Consider the following 20527-nt stretch of genomic DNA (forward strand, 5'->3'; position numbering starts at 1 on the left):
AGAGAAAATTTCATATAAACATTATGAACTGTAACAGGAGATTGGAGTAATGAGGAGTTCTAAGAAGCAAAGAGAATTTAAAAAAATATAGCAATAGAGGATATAAGGAGCAGCTACTACGCCTGAGGAGGAAGAACTTGCCTTGTCCTGGGGTCTGAGATTCATTCCTCATTGAAGAGGGTACTGAATGGGAGAGAAGTTGCTGTGGTCCTGCACTGGCAGAACCTGCTGGAAATCACTCCTTTGGAACTTCTAAATCTACCTTCTAAGGTGTCAGGGAAAGCTGGTCACAGGAAAGCTGGTCATAGGTAGTTTAAAAAGATTTTCTATATTTACCTACATGTTTACCATTTCAGATGCTTTTAATTCTTTCCTGTGGTTTCATCTTGTATTATTTTGCTTAAGATCAATAACCTCTTATAGCATTTCTTGTATTGTGTGTCTGTTAGTGGTAACTTCTCTCAGCTTTTATCTAGGAATCTCTTATTTCATTTTTCTCTTTGAAGGATATTTTCTCTGGATATAGATTTATAGGTTGTTATCTTTTTCAGTTGTTTAAAGATACAGTTTTATTTTCTCCAGAATGAATTGTTAGTGGAAATTCTTATATTTTTTTCTCAGTATATGATGTGTCTTAATTCTCTCACTTCTATTAAGATTTGTTTTTTATTATTTTTTCCACCAGCAATTTAACTGAGATGTGCCTTGCTGTAGTTTTCTTTGTGTTTATTCACTGTGAACCCCACAGTGTTGAGTTTTTGCATCTTTGGTTTGGTATCTTTCATCGGTTTTGGAAATTATGCAGGTGTTATCTTTTCATACGTTTCTTCTGCCTCATTTTCACTTCTATTTCTTTTCTAGGACTCCACTGACATTTCATGTTAGACTCTGTTATCTTGGATTTTCCATTCTGTTAATTTTCTACCTTTTTTTAGTTATCTACTTCCTTTTTAACCTATGTTCAAGTTCACCAATCCTTTCCTCTTTTGTGTCATGTTTACTGCAAAACCTATCTATGAATTCTTTATTTCTAACTTGTATGTTTTATTTTTAGCATTTCTATTTTTTATAGTTTATATATCCTTTGAAAATCCTCAGCTCTTCCTGCTTACTGTTCAGTTTTTTCATGAGATCTTTTTATTTTTATCATAGCTAGCTTCAAGTGCCTGCCAGTTTTGACATTTGCTTTATCTATGGTCTGTTTCTACTGCCTATTTCATCTCTTGATTGTTTTATATATATATATATATATATATATATATATATATATATATATATATTTGCTTTATGGTATGCCATATAATTTTTGATTGCAGGCTAGACTTTTTGTATAAAAGAACTGTAGAAAATGAAATAAATAGTATTCATTTCCATACCCTTCTTCTAGATTTGGGAGAGGGGTGGGATGGGGAAGCCTGAGGTAATGAGATTTGAGGTTACGATGGCTTTTTTTCAGTGTTAGTTTGAGTCAGGTCACCACTGGTTTCAGGTGCTTTGAGGATAGGATCACAGTTTTCTCTTCGGCAGAACCTGGGATCTTAGCAGTGTTAACTTCCAGAGTTCTGCTCTTCCTTCAGCTAAGCTGCCAGCTATGAAACTGTGGGAGATCTGTTTCTCTGTTTTGCTGCCCAGCTCTCAGATTCATGATTCATGTTCTACTTTCTATTGCTCTCTAAACCCTTTTGCCTGTTTACTCTGTTAAAGCCTGGAGAGCCTTGGAATAGTTTCTTTCAGCTCTCTTATCTCACTGCCTGTAGTTTAAACTTGGAGTGCCTAGAGATGTGGGAGTGAGGAAGGTGGGAGGAGATGAGAAGTTCTTGCTTCTCTCTTATCCTGCCCATAGTTATTTGCAGTTGAAAGCCTGAAGTGTTCAGAGGGTACCTTTCAGATACCCTGCTCTGGACCCAGCCTTCTGCCTTCTGTACCTAAAAGCCCAGATTGCCTCTGATGGACTTTCTCTCCCCCAACCCCCACCACCTCCCATGCCCCCTCTTCCCCCGCCTCCAGCTTTTGGCATACAATGCTTGAGCACTTGGTAAAAGCCTGTGTGAGAGTTGGCCATTAATTGCAGACTTGCTTGTGGCTGTAAATCCTTGGGATTCTTTTTTTTTTTTTTTAACATCTTTATTGGAGTATAATTGCTTTACAATGGTGTGTTAGTTTCTGCTTTATAACAAAGTGATTCAGTTATACATATACATATATTCCCATATCTCTTCCCTCTTGCATCTCCCTCCCTCCCACCCTCCCTATCCCACCTCTCTAGGTGGTCACAAAGCACCGAGCTGATCTCCCTGTGCTATATGGCTACTTCCCACTAGCTAAATATTTTACGTTTGGTAGTGTATATATGTCCATGCCACTCTCTCACTTTGTCACAGCTTACCCTTCCCCCTCCCCATATCCTCAAATCCATGCTTTTTTTTTTTTGCCTTAGATTCCATATATATGTGTTAGCATACGATATTTGTTTTTCTCTTTCTTATCTGTGAAGCCAGACTGTATGTGGCTGTAAAAAGTTGAAAGTCTGGCCGATTTGTCTTTCTTCAAGTGTGGTAAATTCCTCTTTCTTCAGAAAGGATGGAACAATTTTGTGTCTCTTTTATGAAGGACTGGCCACCCTCTAGAATTTAGTTCATGTAAGTTTCTTTGTGGCCTCATTGCTCTGATGAGTTTAAAAACCTGTGATTTTGTAGTTCATTCAATTTATTTTGTTCATTTGGTTGAGAGTGACCGTCTCTTGCTGCTTTGTGGAACACAGTGTTTCTCTTTATATTTCTAATTTTGTAGAACTTTCTTAATGGTAAAAGAATGTGGAATTAATAACCAATGAATCATTCTTTTAACTTTTAAAATTTCCTTACAGTTTCCTTAAATGTTTCAAGTTTTGTACACTTGAAGCAGAATACTGACTAGGTCTACTCTTAATTTGAAAAAAACGAAGGCTAGCTCATTGCCCTAGAGTATCATTGAGCAAAGTAATGTTATTTTGAATGTATCTCTTCGTAATTGTGACTCGGATGTTCTGAACAGGAAGCTACTTTGTCATGTTGTCCAATCCCTTTATTTTACCCATGGGAAAATATCTTTATGTTCTAGCTGGTCATAATGAGTTTGAGTGTGTTATCTAGTTATCTATAGCCATTGCTTTTTTGTCTTTTAGCACAATGTTTATATGTTTTAGACTTCTACTCTGTGATTTTTATCTGTGGTGAATATTTTATTTATTCAGAATTTAATTTGAATTTTAAAATGTTTAGAAAAGACAGATTATTTCTCTGGAGTATTAATTATTAGTGTTTATCTCTTGTAATATAAATGGGATATACATATAAACGGATTTGTGTTATATAGATATTTACTAAAACAGTACATAATATTGTGAATGTAGTGGGTTATTAAAGTATAGATAGTAGTCATGAATAATATTTTCCTTTGAATTGTTTTATGCAGCAGAATATACTTTTTCACAAAAATTGGACTTTGATATTAGTTTTTTTATTGAAGTATAATTGACATACCATAATAGGTTCAGGTATACATCGTAGTAATTTGGTATTTATATGAATTTTGAAATGGTCACCATGATGAGTCTAGTTACCATCTGTATCATAAAAAGTTATTGTAATATTATTGACTATATTCCCTATGCTGCACATTACCTCCCCATGACTTATTTACTTTATAACTGGAAGTTGTACTTTGTAATCCCCTTCACTTATTTCACATGCCCCCAGCAATACTTTACTCCCCCTCCATGTTTTGTTTTTTACATCACATTTTATATCTTTTTATTTTGTGTACCCCTTAACATTGTAGTTATAGTTGATTTTACTACTTTAGACTTATAACTTTCATGCTAACTTTATAAGTGGTTGATCTACTACCTACTGTATACCTGCCTTTACCAGTTAGATTTTTTTCAGTGATATTAATTTTTGAGATATATGATTCCAGTGCAAATAATTTAAATTTCTTTTAATTATAAGAATAAGCTAATCTTCATTTCAGATATGTAACAAGTAGTTAGGAATGAATGGCCACTTATTTAGTCAGAGAAAGGTAAAAATATAAAGTGCAGTCTTTCAGGAATAGATGCCAGCACAAGTTTTGTTTGATAGTTTTATAAATGATTGAGAGTGTAAGACAGCAGAAAAAGTTTTAGGTTGCCAAAAGCTTTTCTAACTGGTAAAATGCTAAATTCATGGGAATAAAGATAAGGAGGATCTTTCAATGAGCACATATTTGCAAATAAAGGCTAAATCTTATTAAATATAAGATAAATATATTTTATGTATTTATTTAAACAAGCCACAGGCCCAATCTTTTCTTTACTCTTTTCTAAGAAATGTTGACTGAGTTATAAGTGGCCTTAGATAACTAGAGTCTCATGTACCTTTTACAGAGAACATTGCAGTACCGTGACGTTTTTTTCTTGTATCTGCCATAAATATACTTACAGAATTTAAAGTTTCCTTCCACTTTCCTTCTACCTTCAGTTAACTCTGCTTATTTCCTTCTGCCTCAAAACCTTTATGGTATGAAGGGAGGTATGATTACTGGGTCAGTAACCAGTTGATACAGTTCCTTAGGCTAATAGAATAGTGTTCAGCCCTCCCTTCCTCCCTTCCTTCCTTCCTTCCTGTTACTTTCCATTTACAGTTATTATAAAATATTTCTATATTCTTTGTGTTGTACAATACATCCTTGAGCCTATCTTACACCCAATAGTTTGTACCTTTACTATCTCCTATCACTATGTTGCCCCTGACAACTGGTAACCACTAGTTTGTTCTGCTTTCTGTGAGTCTGCTTTTTTGCTATATTCACTAGTTTGTTCTATTTTTTAGATTCTCCATATAAGTGATATCATACAGTATTTGTCTTTCTCTGTCTGACTTACTTCACTTAGCACAGTGCCCTCCAAGTCCATCCATGTTGCTACAAATGGCAAAATTTCATTCCTTTTTATGGCTGAGTAGTATTCCATTGTATATGTATACCACATCTTCTTTATTCATTCATCTGTCAATGGATACTTAGGTTGCTTCCATGTCTTGGCTATTGTAAAGAGTGCTGCTGTGAACATAGTGGGGCATGTATCTTTTAGAATTAGAGTCTTCTCTGGATATATACCCAGGAGTGGGATTGCAGGATCATATGATAACTCTATTTTTAGTTTTTTTAAGGAACCTCCATACTGTTCTTCATAGTGGTTGTACCAATTTACATTCCTACCAACAGTGTGGGAGGGTTCCCCTTTTCTCCACACCCTCTCCAGCATTTGCTGTTTGTAGATTTCTTGAGGATGGCCATTCTGACTGTGTGAGGTGATACCTCATGGCAGTTTTGATTTGCATTTCTCTAATAATTAGCAATATTGAGCATCTTTTCATGTGCCCCTTGGCCATTTGTATGTCTTCTTTGGAGAAATGCCTGTTTAGATCTTTTGCCCCTTTTTTGATTGGGTTGTTTGGTTTTTGATATTAAACTATATGAGCTGTTTTTATATTTTGGAAATCAATCCCTTGTCGGTCGTATCATTTGCAAATATTTTCTCCCATTCAGTAGGTTGTCTTTTCGTTTGTAGATGGTTTCCTTTGCTGTGCAAAAGCTTTTAAGTTTAATTAGGTCCCACTGCTTTTTTTGTTTTTATTTTTGTTTTTATTTTCAGTACTCTAGGAGGTGGATCCACAAAAATATTGCTGCACTTTATGTTGAAGAGTGTTCTGCCTATGTTTTCCTGTAAGTTTTATAGCATCTGGTCTTATATTTAGGTCTTTAATCCATTTTGAGTTTGTTTTTGTGTATGGTATTAGAGAATGTTCTAATTTCATTTTTCTATGTGTGGCTGTCCATTTTTCCCAGCACCACTTATTGAAGAGACTATCTTTTCTCTGTTGTATATTCTTGCCTCCTTTGCCATAGACTAATTGACCATAAGTGTGTGAGTTTTTTCTGGGCTTGTTCTCCTGTTCCGTTGATCTATGTGTCTGTTTTTGTGCCAGTACCATACTGTTTTGATGACTGTAGCTTTGTAGTATAGTCTGAAGTCAGGGAGCCTGTTTCCTCCAGCTCTGTTCTTTCTGAAGGTTGTTTTGGCTATTTGGAGTCTTTTGTGTTTACGAGAGAGTGGCATGGACATATATACACTACCAAACGTAAAATAGATAACTAGTGGGAAGCAGCCGCATAGCACAGGGAGATCAGCTCAGTGCTTTGTGACCACCTAGAGGGGTGGGATAGGGAGGGTGGGAGGGAGGGAGTCGCAAGAGGGAAGAGATATGGGAACATTTGTATATGTATAACTGATTCACTTTGTTATAAAGCAGAAACTAACACACCATTGTAAAGCAATTATACTCCAATAAAGATGTTAAAAATAAAAAAACAAAAGTTTTAAAATTATTTGTTCTAGTTCTGTAAAAATGCCATTGGTATTTTGATAGGGATTACATTGAATCTGTGGATTGCTTTAGGTAGTATGGTCATTTTAACAATATTGATTCTTCCAATCCAAGAATACGGTATATCTTTCCATCTGTTCGTGTCATCTTCAATTTCTTTCATCAGCGTCTTAAAAGTTTTAGTAATAATTCTTTAGCCATTCTTTTACTGAGTTTGCCATTTCTCTCAGATACCATATTATTATGGTATTATTATTTTCTTATTTTGTAAATGGGAGTAAAACAGTACTTTCCTCACAGGGCTTTTATGACAATTAAATGACATAATACATGGCAAATGATTAGTGTGCTATCTGACATTTAAAAGCACAGTAAATACTTGCTGATATTATTGTCGTCACAGTTGTTATCATCATTAGCATCATCATCATACCCACCCCATCATCATTTCCATTTGTCTGTTTTGACAATTACTATCATATTTTACACACTAGTTCTTATCACATTGCATTTAAATTTGTGCAGTAGCCTCCTAACTGATACTATTACCTCCAGTTTCTGTCCCATCCATGTGGTTTATTTATACTTTTCAGACAAATCTACCTAAAATAGAATTTTTAATCAGGACACTGCCCAGTTCAAGAGTCTCTCTGCATTGCTCATAGACTTAAATCTTGCTTTGGTATTCAAATAAGTCATTTTACTTATTTAAACTTTATATTAGATTTTTATTAAGTATTTGTTGAATAAGTTGAATCAATGGTTCTATTATAGCACTTAAAAATTAGGTTACAGTGCAATTTCAGTGTATCTGTGGTTTATGTTAGTATTCTGTTTTCATTTATGTAAATTTCTTCTTGTAAAAGGTAATCATTGATTTTTCTAAATGTAATTGTTTCTAAACATGATTGTTAGAACTTCTATCAAAGTAATGTACCTTTATAGTTTTAAAAAAAATAAAATGATACTGAAGGACTTGTAAGGAAAAACAGTAGTTCCTGGCCTAACCATCTTTCTCCCCCTCCCCCATCCTACTTTAACTCTTAAATGTTTCTGATGGTTGTTGTCTTCTTTTAATATATAATATGCTTTTATCAAGCTGTCTTGACTTTATAAGTTTTAATTTTATTTATCTGCCATATATGAATATTTAGCCTTGTTCTATGATTTATCTGTCCTCTCTAATAAATTATATTATTATTTTTAGGAGCCAATTACTTGCTTCCCTTCTTACTTATCTGTATTTATATAGTATCAAGGTAGATGATATGTACATTTTGTCATGTAACTACAGTTAAATCATTGTTATTTTTCCTACTGGTTGACACTGTAGCTGCAGTTAAGTTTATAGTGTTTTTATTAATGTGACTATAAATTTTCTTTTTAAAAAATCATGTAAATAAGCTCTGATTTTATATTCTTTCTTAAACAGCCTTTTGTATCTCCTGGAGTTTCTAATTCCCATTTTTTTCCCCTTGCATTGCTTGGTATTATCATTTCCTTCAGTTCTTTTAAGATAGTGGTTCTCAATTAGCAATTTCCGTAACTCTCCGCCTCCTTCAGGACACTTGGTAATGTCTGGAAACATTTTTGGTTGTCCCAGCTTGGGGAGTGCTAGTAGCATCTAGTGTGTAGAGCTCAGGACTGCTGCTAAACATGCTGCTCTGCACAGGGCAGCTTTCTTGGGTTGGGTCCATTTTTTGGTTTTGTTCTCTTTCTTAGTTTATTTCATTTCCTCATTAGATTACAACCTTATGTAATTTAATTTCCTGTGATGGAATTTAATTTCCTATGAATGGATAAAGGTCAATTTCCTGAGGTATTCCATATCTGAAACTATGTTTTGCCCACACACCTGAGTGATATTTTGGATACCTATGGGGTTATAAGTGGAAATCATTTTCTTTCATCTTTTTGAGGACATTAATCAGAGTAAATTTGGTGTCAGCCTCACTCGTCTTCCTTCTTGCCTTTTTCCTCCTTCTTTTTATTTTGTCTGTAAGTTTTTTAGTATGCCCTCTCTATATCCCTTGCATTCTGAAAATTCAGTTACATGTCTGGGGTCTCCCCCTCCCCCCCCACTTACTGTATTGGGAATTTTCCCTTCTTACTGAGTTTTCTCAAGTCATTAATTATGTCTTATGTTTGCTTTGGGAAATTCTCTTATTTATTTTTTTCTTTGCTAGTTTCTTCAATACTGTTTTTTGTTTTTAGAACTTTTATTAGGTGGATATAGAATCTCCCTGGATTAGTCCTTTACGTTCTCTTCTTTCTGGAAATAAATAAAGCAGAGAGATTAATATACTAAAGTCAGTGTTTTAAATACCCAAAATTGACTATTGTTAGCTAGTTCAATGACTTTTTTAAAATTTTAAATAAAAAAGGGAAGTTTCAGATACAAATTCCCTTTACCCTTTCCCTTACACATGTTCAGTCTGGTCCCCTTCTTTCCCTTTCCAGAAGCAACCCTGTTATGATTTTTGCATGTATTCTCTAAGGTCATTAAAGAGTGTATTTATCTATATGTGTAAATAAATAACATGTAGGATTGCTTAGTAGATAATTTAAGAATTTATATAGTTACTGTTTTACAGCCTGTTTTTCTGTCTTCTGTCCATGCTGGTGTATATAGATCTATTTCTAAGCTCCCATGGACAGGGCCTTTGTCTTACTAACTGTGGAATCCCCAGCACCAAGAACAGTATCTGGCATATAGTAGGTATGATGTATGTATTTATTTTTTTAAACTTTTTTTTACTTTTTAAAAAATTTCAAATAATTTTTTTAACATCTTTATTGGAGTATAATTACTTTACAATGTTGTGTTAGTTTCTGCTGTATAACAAAGTGCATCAGTTATACGTATGCATATATCCCCATATCCCCTCATTCTTGTGTCTTCCTCCCACCTTCCCTATCCGACCCCTCTAGGTGGTCACAAAGCACGGAGCTGATCTTGTGTTATGCGGCTGCTTCCCACTAGCTATCTATTTTACATTTGGTAGTGTATATATATCAACGCCACTCTCTCACTTCATCCCAGCTTACCCTTCCCCCTCCCCATGTCCTCAAGTCCATTCTCTACATCTGTGTCTTTATTCCTGTCTTGGCCCTAGGTTTGTCAGAACTTTTTTTTTTAGATTCCATATATATGTGTTAGCATATGGTATTTGTTTTTCTCTTTCTGACTTACTGCACTCTGTATGACAGACTCTAGGTCCATCCACCTCACTACAAATAATTCAATTTCGTATCTTTTTATGGCTGAGTAATATTCCATTGTATATATGTGCCACATCTTCTTTATTCATTTGAATAAAGTGTCGATGGACACTTAGGTTGCTTCCATGTCCTGGCTATTTTAAATAGTGCTGCAGTGAACATTGTGATACATGACTCTTTTTGAATTATGGTTTTCTTAGGGAATATGTCCAGTAGTGGGATTGCTGGGTTGTATGGTAATCTATTTTTAGTTTTTTAAGGAACCTCCATACTGTTCTCCATAGTGGCTGTATCAATTTACATTCCCACCAACAGTGCAAGAGGGTTCCCTTCTCCACATCCTCTCCAGCAGTTATTGTTTGTAGATTTTTTGATGATGGCCATTCTGACTGGTGTGAGGTGATACCTCATTGTAGTTTTGATTTGCATTTCTCTAATGATTAGTGATGTTGAGCATCCTTTCATGTGTTTGTTGGCAATCTGTGTATCTTTTTTGGAGAAATGTCTATTTAGTTCTTCCACCCATTTTTGGGTTGGGTTGTTTGTCTTTTTGATATTGAGCTGTATGAGCTGCTTGTATATTTTGGAGATTAATCCTTTGTCAGTTGCTTCATTTGCAGATACTTTCTTCCATTCCTCATAATGTTGATTCTTCCATTCCAGGAACATGGTATATCTCTCCATCTGTTTGTATTTTCTTTAATTTCTTTCATCAGTGTCTTATAGTTTTCTGCATACAGGTTTTATGTCTCTTTAGGTAGGTTTATTTCTAGATATTTTACTCTTTTTGTTGCAGTGGTAAATGAGAGTGTTTCCTTAACGTCTCTTTCAGATTTTTCATCATTAGTGTATAGGAATGCAAAAGACTTTTGTGCATTAATTTTGTATTCTGCAATCTTACCAAATTCATTGGTTAGTTCTAGTAGTTTTCTGGTGGCATCTTTAGGATTCTCTATGTATAGTATCATGTCATCTGCAAGCAGTGATGGTTTTACTTCTTCTTTTCTGATTTGGATTCCTTTTATTTCTTTTTCTTTGACTGCTGCGGCTAAAACTTCCAAAACTATGTTGAATAAGAGTGGTGAGAGTGGGCAACCTTGTCTTGTTCCTGATGTTAGTGGAAATGTTTTCAGTTTTTCACCATTGAGAACGATGTTGGCTGTGGGTTTGTCATATATGGCCTTTATCATGTTGAGGTAAGTTCCCTCTATGCCTACTTTCTGGAGGGTTTTTATCATTTATCTGTGTTGAATTTTGTCGACAGCTTATTCTGCATCTATTGAGATTATCATATGGTTTTTATCCTTCAGTTTGTTAATATGATGTATCACATTGATTTGCGTATATTGAAGAATCCTTGCATTCTTGGGGTAAAACCCACTTGATTACAGTGTATGATCCTTTTAATGTGCTGTTGGATTCTGTTTGATAGTATTTCATTGAGGATTTTTGCATCTACATTCAACAGTGATGTTGGCCATAGTTTTCTTTTTTTGTGACATTTTTGTCTGGTTTTGGTATCAGGGTAATGGTGGCCTAGTAGTATGAGGTTGGGAGTGTTACTCTCTGTTCTCTATTTTGTAAGAGTTTGAGCAGGATAGGTGTTAGCTCTTCTCTAAATCTTTGATAGAATTCACCTGTGAAGCCATCTGATTGGGCTTTGGTTTGTTGGAAGATTTTTAATCAGTTTTAATTTCAGTGCTTGAGATTGGTATGTGTATATTTTCTGCTTTTTCCTGGTTCAGTCTCAGAAGGTTGTGCTTTTCTAAGAATTTGTCCATTTTTTCCAGGTTGTCCATTTTATTGGCATATAGTTGCTTGTAGTAATCTCTCATGATCCTTTGTATTTCTGCAGTGTCAGTTGTTACTTCTCCTTTTTCATTTCTATTTCTGTTGACTTGAGTCTTTTCCCTTTTTGTTTTGATGAGTCTGGCTCATGATTTATCAATTTTGTTTTTCTTCTCAAAGAACCAGCTTTTAGTTTTATTGATCTTTGCTGTCGTTTCCTTCATTTGTTTTTCGTTTATCGTTTATTTCTGATCTGACCTTTATGATTTCTTTCCTTCTGCTAACTTTGGGGTTTTTTTCTTCTTTCTCTAATTGGTTTAGGTGTAAGGTTAGGTTGTTTATTTGAGATTTTTCTTGTTTCTTGAGGTAGGATTGTATTGCTATAAACTTCCCTCTTAGAACTGCTTTTGCTTCATCCCATAGGTTTTGGGTCATCGTGCTTTCATTGTCATTTGTCTCTAGGTACTTTTTGGTGTCCTCTTTGATTTTTTCAGTGATCTCTTGGTTATTTAGTAGTGTATTCTTTAGCCTCCATGTGTTTGTAATTTTTACAGTTCTTTTTTCCTGTAATTGATATCTAGTCTCATAGTGTTGTGGTCGGAAAAGATACTTGATACAATTTCAATTTCCTGAAATTTACCAAGGCTTGATTTGTGACCCAAGATATGATCTATCCTGGAGAATGTTACATGAGCACTTAGGAAGAAAGTGTATTCTGTTGTTTTTGGATGGAATGTCCCATAAATATCAATTAAGTCCATCTTGTTTAATGTGTTATTTAAAGCTTGTGTTTCCTTATTTATTTTAATTTTGGAGGATCTGTCCATTGGTGAAAGTTGAGTGTTAAAGTTGCCTACTATTATTGTGGTACTGTTGATTTCCCCTTTTATAGCTGTTAGCATTTGCCTTATGTATTTAGGTGCTCCTATGTTGAGCGCATATATATTTATAATTGTTACATCTTCTTCTTGGATTTATCCCTTGATCATTATGTAGTGTCCTTCTTTGTCTCTTGTGACAGTCTGTATTTTAAAGTCTATTTTGTGTGATAAGAGAATTGCTACTCCAGCTTTCTTTTGATTTCCATTTGCATGCAATATCTTTTTCCACTCCCTCAGTTTCAGTCTGTATGTGTCCCTAGGTCTGAAATGGGTCTCTTGTAGACAGCATATATAAGGGTCTTGTTTTCATATCCATTCAGCCTATGTCTTTTGGTTGGAGCATTTAATCCATTTACATTTAAGGTAATTAAGGTAATTAATTATGTGTGTTCCTATTCCCATTTTCTCAATTGTTTTGGGTTTGTTTTTGTAGGTGTTTCCCTTCTCTTGTGTTTCCTGCCTAGAGAAGTTCTTTTAGCATTTGTTGTAAAGGTGGTTTGGTGGTGCTGAATTCTCTTAGCTTTTCCTTGTCTGTAAAGGTTTTATTTCCTCTGTCGAATCTGAATGAGATCCTTGCTGGGTAGAGTAACTTGTTTGTAGGTTTTTCCCTTTCATCACTTTAAATATGTCCTGGACTCTCTTCTGACTTGCAGAGTTTCTGCTGAAAGATCAGTGTTAACCTTATGAGGATTCCCTTGTATGTTATTTGTTGCTTGTCCCTTGCTGCTTTTAATATTTTTTCTTTGTATTTAATTTTTGATAGTTTGATTAATATGTGTCTTGACGTGTTTCTCTTTGGATTTATCCTGTATGGGACTATCTATGCTCCTGCACTTGATTGACTATTTCTTTTCCCATATTAGGGAAGTTTTCAAGTATAATCTCTTCAAATAATGTCTCAGTCCCTTTCTTTTTCTCTTCTTCTGGGACCCCTATAATTCAAATGTTGGTGCATTTAATGTTGTCCCAGAGGTCTCTGAGACTGTCCTCAATTCTTTTAATTCTTTTTTCTTTTTTCTGCTCTGCAGTGGTTATTTCCATTATTTTATCTTCCAGGTTACTTATCCGTTCTTCTTCCTCAGTTATTCTGCTATCGATTCCTTCTAGAGAATTTTCAATTTCATTTATTTTGCTGTTCGTCATTATTTGTTTGCTCTGTAGTTCTTCTAGGTCCTTGTTAAACGTTTCTTGCATTTTCTCCATTCTGTTTCTAAGATTTTGGATCATCTTTACTGTCATTACTCTGAATTCTTTTTCAAGTAGATGGCCTATTTCTTCTTCATTTGTTTGGTCTGGTGGGTTTTTACTTTGCTCCTTCATCTGCTGCGTATTTCTATGTCTTCTCATTTTGTTTAACTTACTGTGTTTGGGGTCTCCTTTTTGTAGGCTACAGGTTTGTAGTTGCTGTTGTTTTTGATGTCTGCCCCCAGTGGGTAAAGTTTGTTCTATGCGTTGTGTAGGGTTCCTGGTGCTTGTGTTCTGGGAGATGAGGTGGGATCTTGTCTTTCTGGTGGGCAGGACTGTGTCCAGTAGTGTGTTTTGGGGTGTCTGTGAACTTATTATGATTTTAGGCAGCCTCTCTGCCAATGGGTTGGGTTGTGGTTCTATGTTGTTAGCTTTTGGCATGGGGTGTCCAGCACTGGAGCTTGCTGGTCTTTCAGTGGAGCTGGGTCTTAGCGTTGAGATGGAGATCTCTGGGAGAGCTCTCACCGATATTTTGTGGGGCCAGGAGGTCTCTGGTGGTCCAATGTCCTGAACTCGTCTCTCCCACCTCAGAGGCTCTGGCCTGACAGCCGGCCGGAGCACCAAGGTCCTGTCAGCCACATGGCTCAGATGAAAAGGGAGAATAAAAAGAAAGAAAAAAGTAAAATAAAATAAAATGAAATAAAGTTATTAAAATAAAAAAAGGCATTAAAATAAAAAATAAAAATGTATTTAAAAATAAGAGCCACCAAACCAATAAACAAATCCACCGATGATAACAAATGCTAAAAACTATGCTAAGATAAACATACAAATCAAAAACTGGTTAGGCACATACAGCAAACCCTGTCTACAATTGCTCCCAGAGTCCACCGCCTTAATTTTGGGATGATTTGTTGCCTTTTCAGGTATTCCACAGATGCAGGGTACATAAGTTGATTTTGGAGATTTAATCCGCTGCTCCTAGGCTGCACAGAGAAATTTCCCTTTCTCTTCTTTGTGCAGCTCCTGGTGTTCGGCTTTGTATTTGGCCCCGCCTCTGCATTTAGGTTGCTCTCTGGCATTTCTTGTTTGCCCAGAAAGGAGGGGGTTAAAGGAGCAGGTGATTAGGGTGCTCTGGCTCACTCAGGCTGGGGAGAGGGAGGGGTACAGAATGGGGGGAGAGCCTCTGGCTCAGAGGCCAGTGTGATGTTCCAATAGTCTGAGGCATGCCATTTGTTCACCAGGTGAAGTTTTCCCTGGATCACGGGACCCTGGCAGTGGTGGGCTGCACAGTCTCCTGGGAGGAGAGGTGTGGATAGTGACCTGTGCTTGCACACAGGATTCTTGGTGCCTGCCACAGCAACCTTAGCGTTTCATGCTTGTCTCTGATGTTTGCGCTGATAGCCGCAGCGCCTGCCTGTCTCTGAAGCTCATTTAGGTGGTGTTCTGAATCTCCTCTCCTCACACACCCTGAAACAATGGTCTCTTGACTCTTACGCAATTCCAGACTTTTTCCCGGACTCTCTCCTCGTTAGCTGTGGCCCACTAACCCCCTTCAGGCTGTGTTCATGCAGCCAACCCCAGTCCTTTCCCTGGGTTCTGACCTCTGAAGCCCGAGCCTCAGATCCCAGCCCCTGCCCGCTGCAGCGGGTGAGCAAACAAGCCTCTCAGGCTGGTGAGTGCTGGTCGGCACCAATCCTCTGTGTGAGAATCTCTCCGCTTTGCCCTCTGCACCCTTGTTTCTATGCTCTCCTCCATGGCTCCGAAGCTTCCTGCACTTCCCACCCTGTTTCCACCAGTGAAGGGGCTTCGTAGTGTATGGAAACCTTTCCTCCTTCATAGCTCCCTTACAGTGGTGCAGGTCCCATCCCTATTCTTTTGTCTCTGTTTTTTCTTTTTTCTTTTGCCCTACTCAGGTACGTGGGGATTTTCTTGCCTTTGGGGAAGTCTGAGGCCTTCTGCCAGGGTTCAGTAGGTGTTCTGTAGGAGCTCTTCCATATGTAGATGCATTTCTGATGTATTTGTGGGGAGGAGGGTGATCTCCACATCTTACTCCTCCGCCATCTTGAAGGTCCTCCCAGTATATGTACTTCTTAGGTAAAGTAATATAGTTTATTTTTAACTGCTAAGTAGTAGTCAACTGTATGAATATACCCCATTTCACATTTTATTAATTTACTCCCTTACAGATTGACAGTTTAGGTTGTTTCTAATTTCCATTTTTCTTATTACAAACACTGTTGTAGAATATCCTTATATGCATCTCCTTGTACGTTTGTTTGAGATTTTTATCAAGAGTGCTTATCTAGGGTTGGAGTTGCAGGGTTGTAGAAAATAAACTTTATATTTATCTAGATACGGTGAACTTACTTTTCATAGTTTCTTGGTTTTAAAATCATGGTTTTAAAACAAGTTCTCTTCATATTTTTTTTTCTTCCTTTAAGTGCTCTGCACCCTGGAGCAATAGTTTTATCTTATTTTTCCTTTCAGATTATCAACTTTTCAAAATGATTATGTGAGGCATCAGGATCCATTCTTTTGAAATCCTTAGAAGAGTTAACCTTTGATATTTAAGTTATATTGCCAATTATTCCTCCCTTTAAAAAATAACTTTTTGAGGTAAAATATACATAACATTAACCATTTTAAAGTGGACAATTGAATGGTTCTCTTCCATTTTCTCTCATCTGCTTCTCATTTTTCTTTTACTCCCTGAGAGATTTCTTTGATGTTTTCCAAACTTATTCTTGGGTTTTTGATTTCGGTAAGTATTTTTAATTTCTAGGAATCCTCTTTGTTCTTTAATGTTTTTCATAACACCCTATTCTTTTATTCATGTTTCTTTTATAGATGCTTAATAATTTTCATGACACTCTGTTTTTATTTGATATCATTCTTGACTTTCTCTGAGGTAGGTAATCAGAGATCCTCTCCCTTTCTGAATTACTTCTGTTTCCTCTAGTGCCATTTTTTCTTTTTTTTCTATTTTTTATTCTTGATCTCTGTTTCATGTTACAGATGTTCCCCAATTATCCATGGTATTTGGTTATTAGTTCACATTTGAGAATGAATGAGGAGAAACAGTCTTTATCACTGGGAGGGGCTTTTAGCCTGAAAGGCTTTGCTCTGGAGTGAACAAGTGGATCACTTAATAACTCACTTTAGGACCCGTAAAAGCTAGAATTGGGGTAGGCTTATTTGTTCTGTGGTACCTGGTACTCATATTTGCTATCTTGTTTCTTTCCAGAGAGAATTCAGTTTCTTTAAAGAAAAACTGTGTGTGTATTCCTTTCTTTTTTGTTGTTTTTGTTTTTTATTGACAAATACTTGGTTGCCAGAGTTTGCGAGTCTGCCCTTGAGTAATGGAGGGTGAGAGAATGTTGACCATTTTCCTTCTTTACCTTTTTTCCCCTCTTATTCCTCTCCTCTCCCTACTTCTCTTTTGTTTCACATATAATCCCACCCTGAATCCATATTCCAGTCTACTAAATAATAGACGTTTTAAAAATTTCAAGAAGTTTCACCCCAGTGATGGGTAAAGCCCCAAGCTGAAATATCATATGGCAGTGTGACTGTCAAATGCGTGAAACACAACAAAGTGTCAAGGATGTCTGGATTCCGCTCTGAATAAGGAAATTAATAATGGGATACCTTACAGGGTTCTGTATCAGGGCAGGCCTTAACATTTTGGAATTCATCTGGGAAAAGAGGCAAACTGAATGAAGGGCTCTTAGGGACTTTATAATTTGATGCCAGACTTTCTCAGGCTTGATTTTATTTATTAAGTTTTCAAGCTCATTTATTAAATTCTTCTGTGAGACAGGCACTGAAGTAAGCACTTTTCACATGTTAGGACATTTATTCTTCAACCTTGTTGAAGAAGGTAGTACTATTTTCATTTTACAGATAATAAACAGAGGGGGGCTCAAGGAAATCAACTAGTTCCTTTAAAAAATTATTTCTTTACGTATGCCCTTTCACAAAATGTGTTCAGTTTATCAGATATTTATTAACTACTTCTTGTGAGGCAAGCGTGGTACTAAGGATACCTTACCTTAAGGAACTCTGAAGTGGAGAGGACTGGTCTTTTATACAAGTAACAAAATACAGTGACAAATTGTGAAAGAGCAGTGATTGAGAAAAATGTTCAGTTGAAGCCCAATCCTGATCGAAGAAAGGCAACAGAGGAGGAGGCTTTTAAACTACATCTTGAGGAACGACTAAGGATTTGTTGGAGATGGGGTGAGGGAAGGGGGAAAATAAAAGAAAGTGTAAAGGTGAATGACATGGTTTTGGAGTAGTTGGTAACTTAGTGTAGTCTAAGGTAACTTGTTGGTCAGGGCCCGGTGGTGACACGTCTGGGAATGAGGCTGGAATGGATGACTGGAGCCAAAGTGTATGTAGTTGTCTTCTTGTATGCCTTGTAGATGACTTTGCCGGCTTTTTTTCCTTTGTTGGTCTTCTTTTATTCATTCAATGAATATGTATTGAGGACTACTACATGCCAGAAGTTTCTGTTCTAGAGGCTTCTCTCTTCTCACTTACATGCTTGCTCTGGGCTACGTAGTATCTTATTAAGCCATATTTGCCGTTTTCATGCTGACAATTCTCCACTGTTTCTCTCTAGCTGAGAATAGTCTCCTGAACATCAGCCATCTGCAGGACATTTCCATTTGACTGACTTGCAGACATATCAAATCAAACCTGCCCCAAACTGAAATCATCATCCTTCTCCCAAAGCTGCTCCTCACCAATGATTCTCACTATCCATTCTCGCTCTCCCTCATTTCCCCTGAGTCACCAAATGCTATAATTTTTTTTGTCTAAATGTCTCTTGCCTCTGTTAATCTATATCACCCCCCACCCCCATCACTGCTCTAATCTAGTCCACCATCATGTTTGATTTGGACTGATGCAGTAGCCTTCCAATTGGTGTCGGTCTCCAGTATTGCTTCCCTCCAGGCTGGTTTTCTGTTGTATGCAGCCAAAAACATTCCTAGTTGATTCACTTGGTAGTTTAAAAAAAAGATAGAAACCTCAGTGAGGAAAGGATTATTTCTCAAAAGAAAGATTTTTCTCAACATTATCCTGAATTGTAAAATTCAAGTTTTAGTGTGGCATGATGAAGTGCTTTCAAGGAAATGATTGAAGAAAAAGAAGGAAAAGGACCAGCAAGGCTAGAAGGTGAACCTATAGTTGTTGGAAGCTGCATAAGATATATTGTGACTTCTGAAAGCTTTAATCAGACCAGATGGGACATAAAAGATCATGTCTTCTAGCTTTCTTATTTAATTTTATTTTTAAAATATCTTTATTGGAGTATAATTGCTTTACAATGTTGTGTTAGTTTCTGTTGTACAACAAAGTGAATCAGCTATATGTATACATATATCCCCATATCTCCTCCCTCTTCAGCCTCCCTCGCATCCTCCCTATCCCACCCCTCTAGGTCCTCACAAAGCATCAGCTGATCTCCCTGTGGTATGCAGCAACTTCCCACTAGCCAGCAGTTTTAGATTTGGTAGTGTATATATGTGAGTGCTACTCTCTCACTTTGTCCCAGCTTCCTCTCCCCGCCCCCTGTATTCTCAAGTCTGTTCTCTATGTTTGCATCTCTATTCCTGCCCTGCCACTAGGTTCATCAGTACTGTTTTTTTAGATTCTATATATGTGTGTTAGCATATTGCATTTGTTTTTCTCTTTCTGACTTACGTCACTCTGTATGACAGATTTTAGGTCCATCCACCTCACTACAAATAACTCAATTTCATTCCTTTTTATGGCTTAGTACTATTCCATTGTATATATGTGCCACGTCTTCTTTATCCATTCATCTGTCGATGGACACTTAGGTTGCTTCCATGTCCTGACAATTGTAGATAGTGCTGCAATGAACATTGTGATATATGTATCGTTTTGAATTATGGTTTTCTCAGGGTATTTGCCCAGTAGTGGGATTTGTGGGTCATATGGTAGTTCTATTTTTAGTTTTTTAAGGAACCTCCATACTGTTCTCCATAGTATCAATTGTATATATATATATATATATATATATATATATAAATTTACATTCTCACCAACAGTGCAGGAGGGTTCCCTTTTTTCCACATCCTCTCCAGCATTTGTAGTTTGTAGATTTTCTGATGATGACCATTCTGACCAGTGTGAGGTGATACCTCATTGTGCTTTTGATTTGCATTTATCTAATGATTAGTGGTGTTGAGCATTATATCATGTGTTTTTTGGCAATCTGTATGTCGTCTTTGGAGAAATGTCTATTTAGGTCTTCCACCCATTTTTGGATAGGGTTGTTTTTTTAGTATTGAGCTGCTTATGTATTTTGGAGATTAATCCTTTGTCTGTTGATTTGTTTGCAAATATTTTCTCCCATTCTGAGGGTTGTCTTGTTTATGGTTTCCTTTGCTGTGCAAAAGCTTTGAAGTTTCATTAGGTCCCATCCATTTGTTTATTTTTGTTTTTATTTCCGTTACTCTAGGAGGTGGGTCAAAAAAGATCTTGCTGTGATTTATGTCAGAGTGTTCTGCTTGTTTTCATCTAAGAGTTTTGTGACTGGCCTTGCATTTAATTCTTTAACCCATTTTGTGTTTATTTTTGTGTATGGTGTTAAGAAGTGTTCTAATTTCATTCTTTTACATGTAGCTGTCCATCTTTCCTACCTCCACTTATTGAAGAGGCTGTCTTTTCTCCATTGTATATTCTTGCATCCTTTGTCAAAGATAAGGTGACCATATGTCCATGGGTTTATCTCTGGGCTTTCTGTCCTGTTCCACTGATCCATATTTCTCTTTTGTGCCAGTACCATACTATCTTGATTACTATAGCTTTGTAGTGTAGTCTCAAATCAGGGAGCCTAATTCCTCTAGCTCTGTTTTTCTTTCTCAAGATTGCTTTGGCTCTTTGGGGTCTTTTGTTTTTCCATACAAATTGTGAAATTTTTTGTTTTAGTTCTGTGAAAATTGCCATTGGTAGTTTAATAGGGATTACACTGAATCTGTAGATTGCTTTGGGTAGTATAGTCATTTT

At 36.4% G+C, this 20527-nt stretch overlaps 1 protein-coding gene across 2 annotated transcripts in view; it reads left to right on the plus strand.

Annotated features, from left to right (window-relative positions):
• The window catches only part of TDRD3 (tudor domain containing 3), a 201414-nt gene that overhangs the window by 34753 nt on the left and 146134 nt on the right, over positions 1-20527 (plus strand). The window contains exon 1 of one of the 2 annotated variants that reach the window (XM_032611498.1): positions 2569-2639. The exons of the other annotated variant lie outside the window; for it this stretch is intronic. Within the exon in view, the coding sequence (XP_032467389.1) occupies positions 2638-2639 (2 nt within the window). The 5' untranslated portion in view covers positions 2569-2637. Of the gene's footprint in view, positions 1-2568; positions 2640-20527 lie in introns of those variants that run through there. 2 annotated transcript variants of the gene reach the window in all.

Source organism: Phocoena sinus, chromosome 18 (genome assembly GCF_008692025.1).
Source record: "Phocoena sinus isolate mPhoSin1 chromosome 18, mPhoSin1.pri, whole genome shotgun sequence".
NCBI classification, from domain to species: Eukaryota; Metazoa; Chordata; class Mammalia; order Artiodactyla; family Phocoenidae; genus Phocoena; species Phocoena sinus.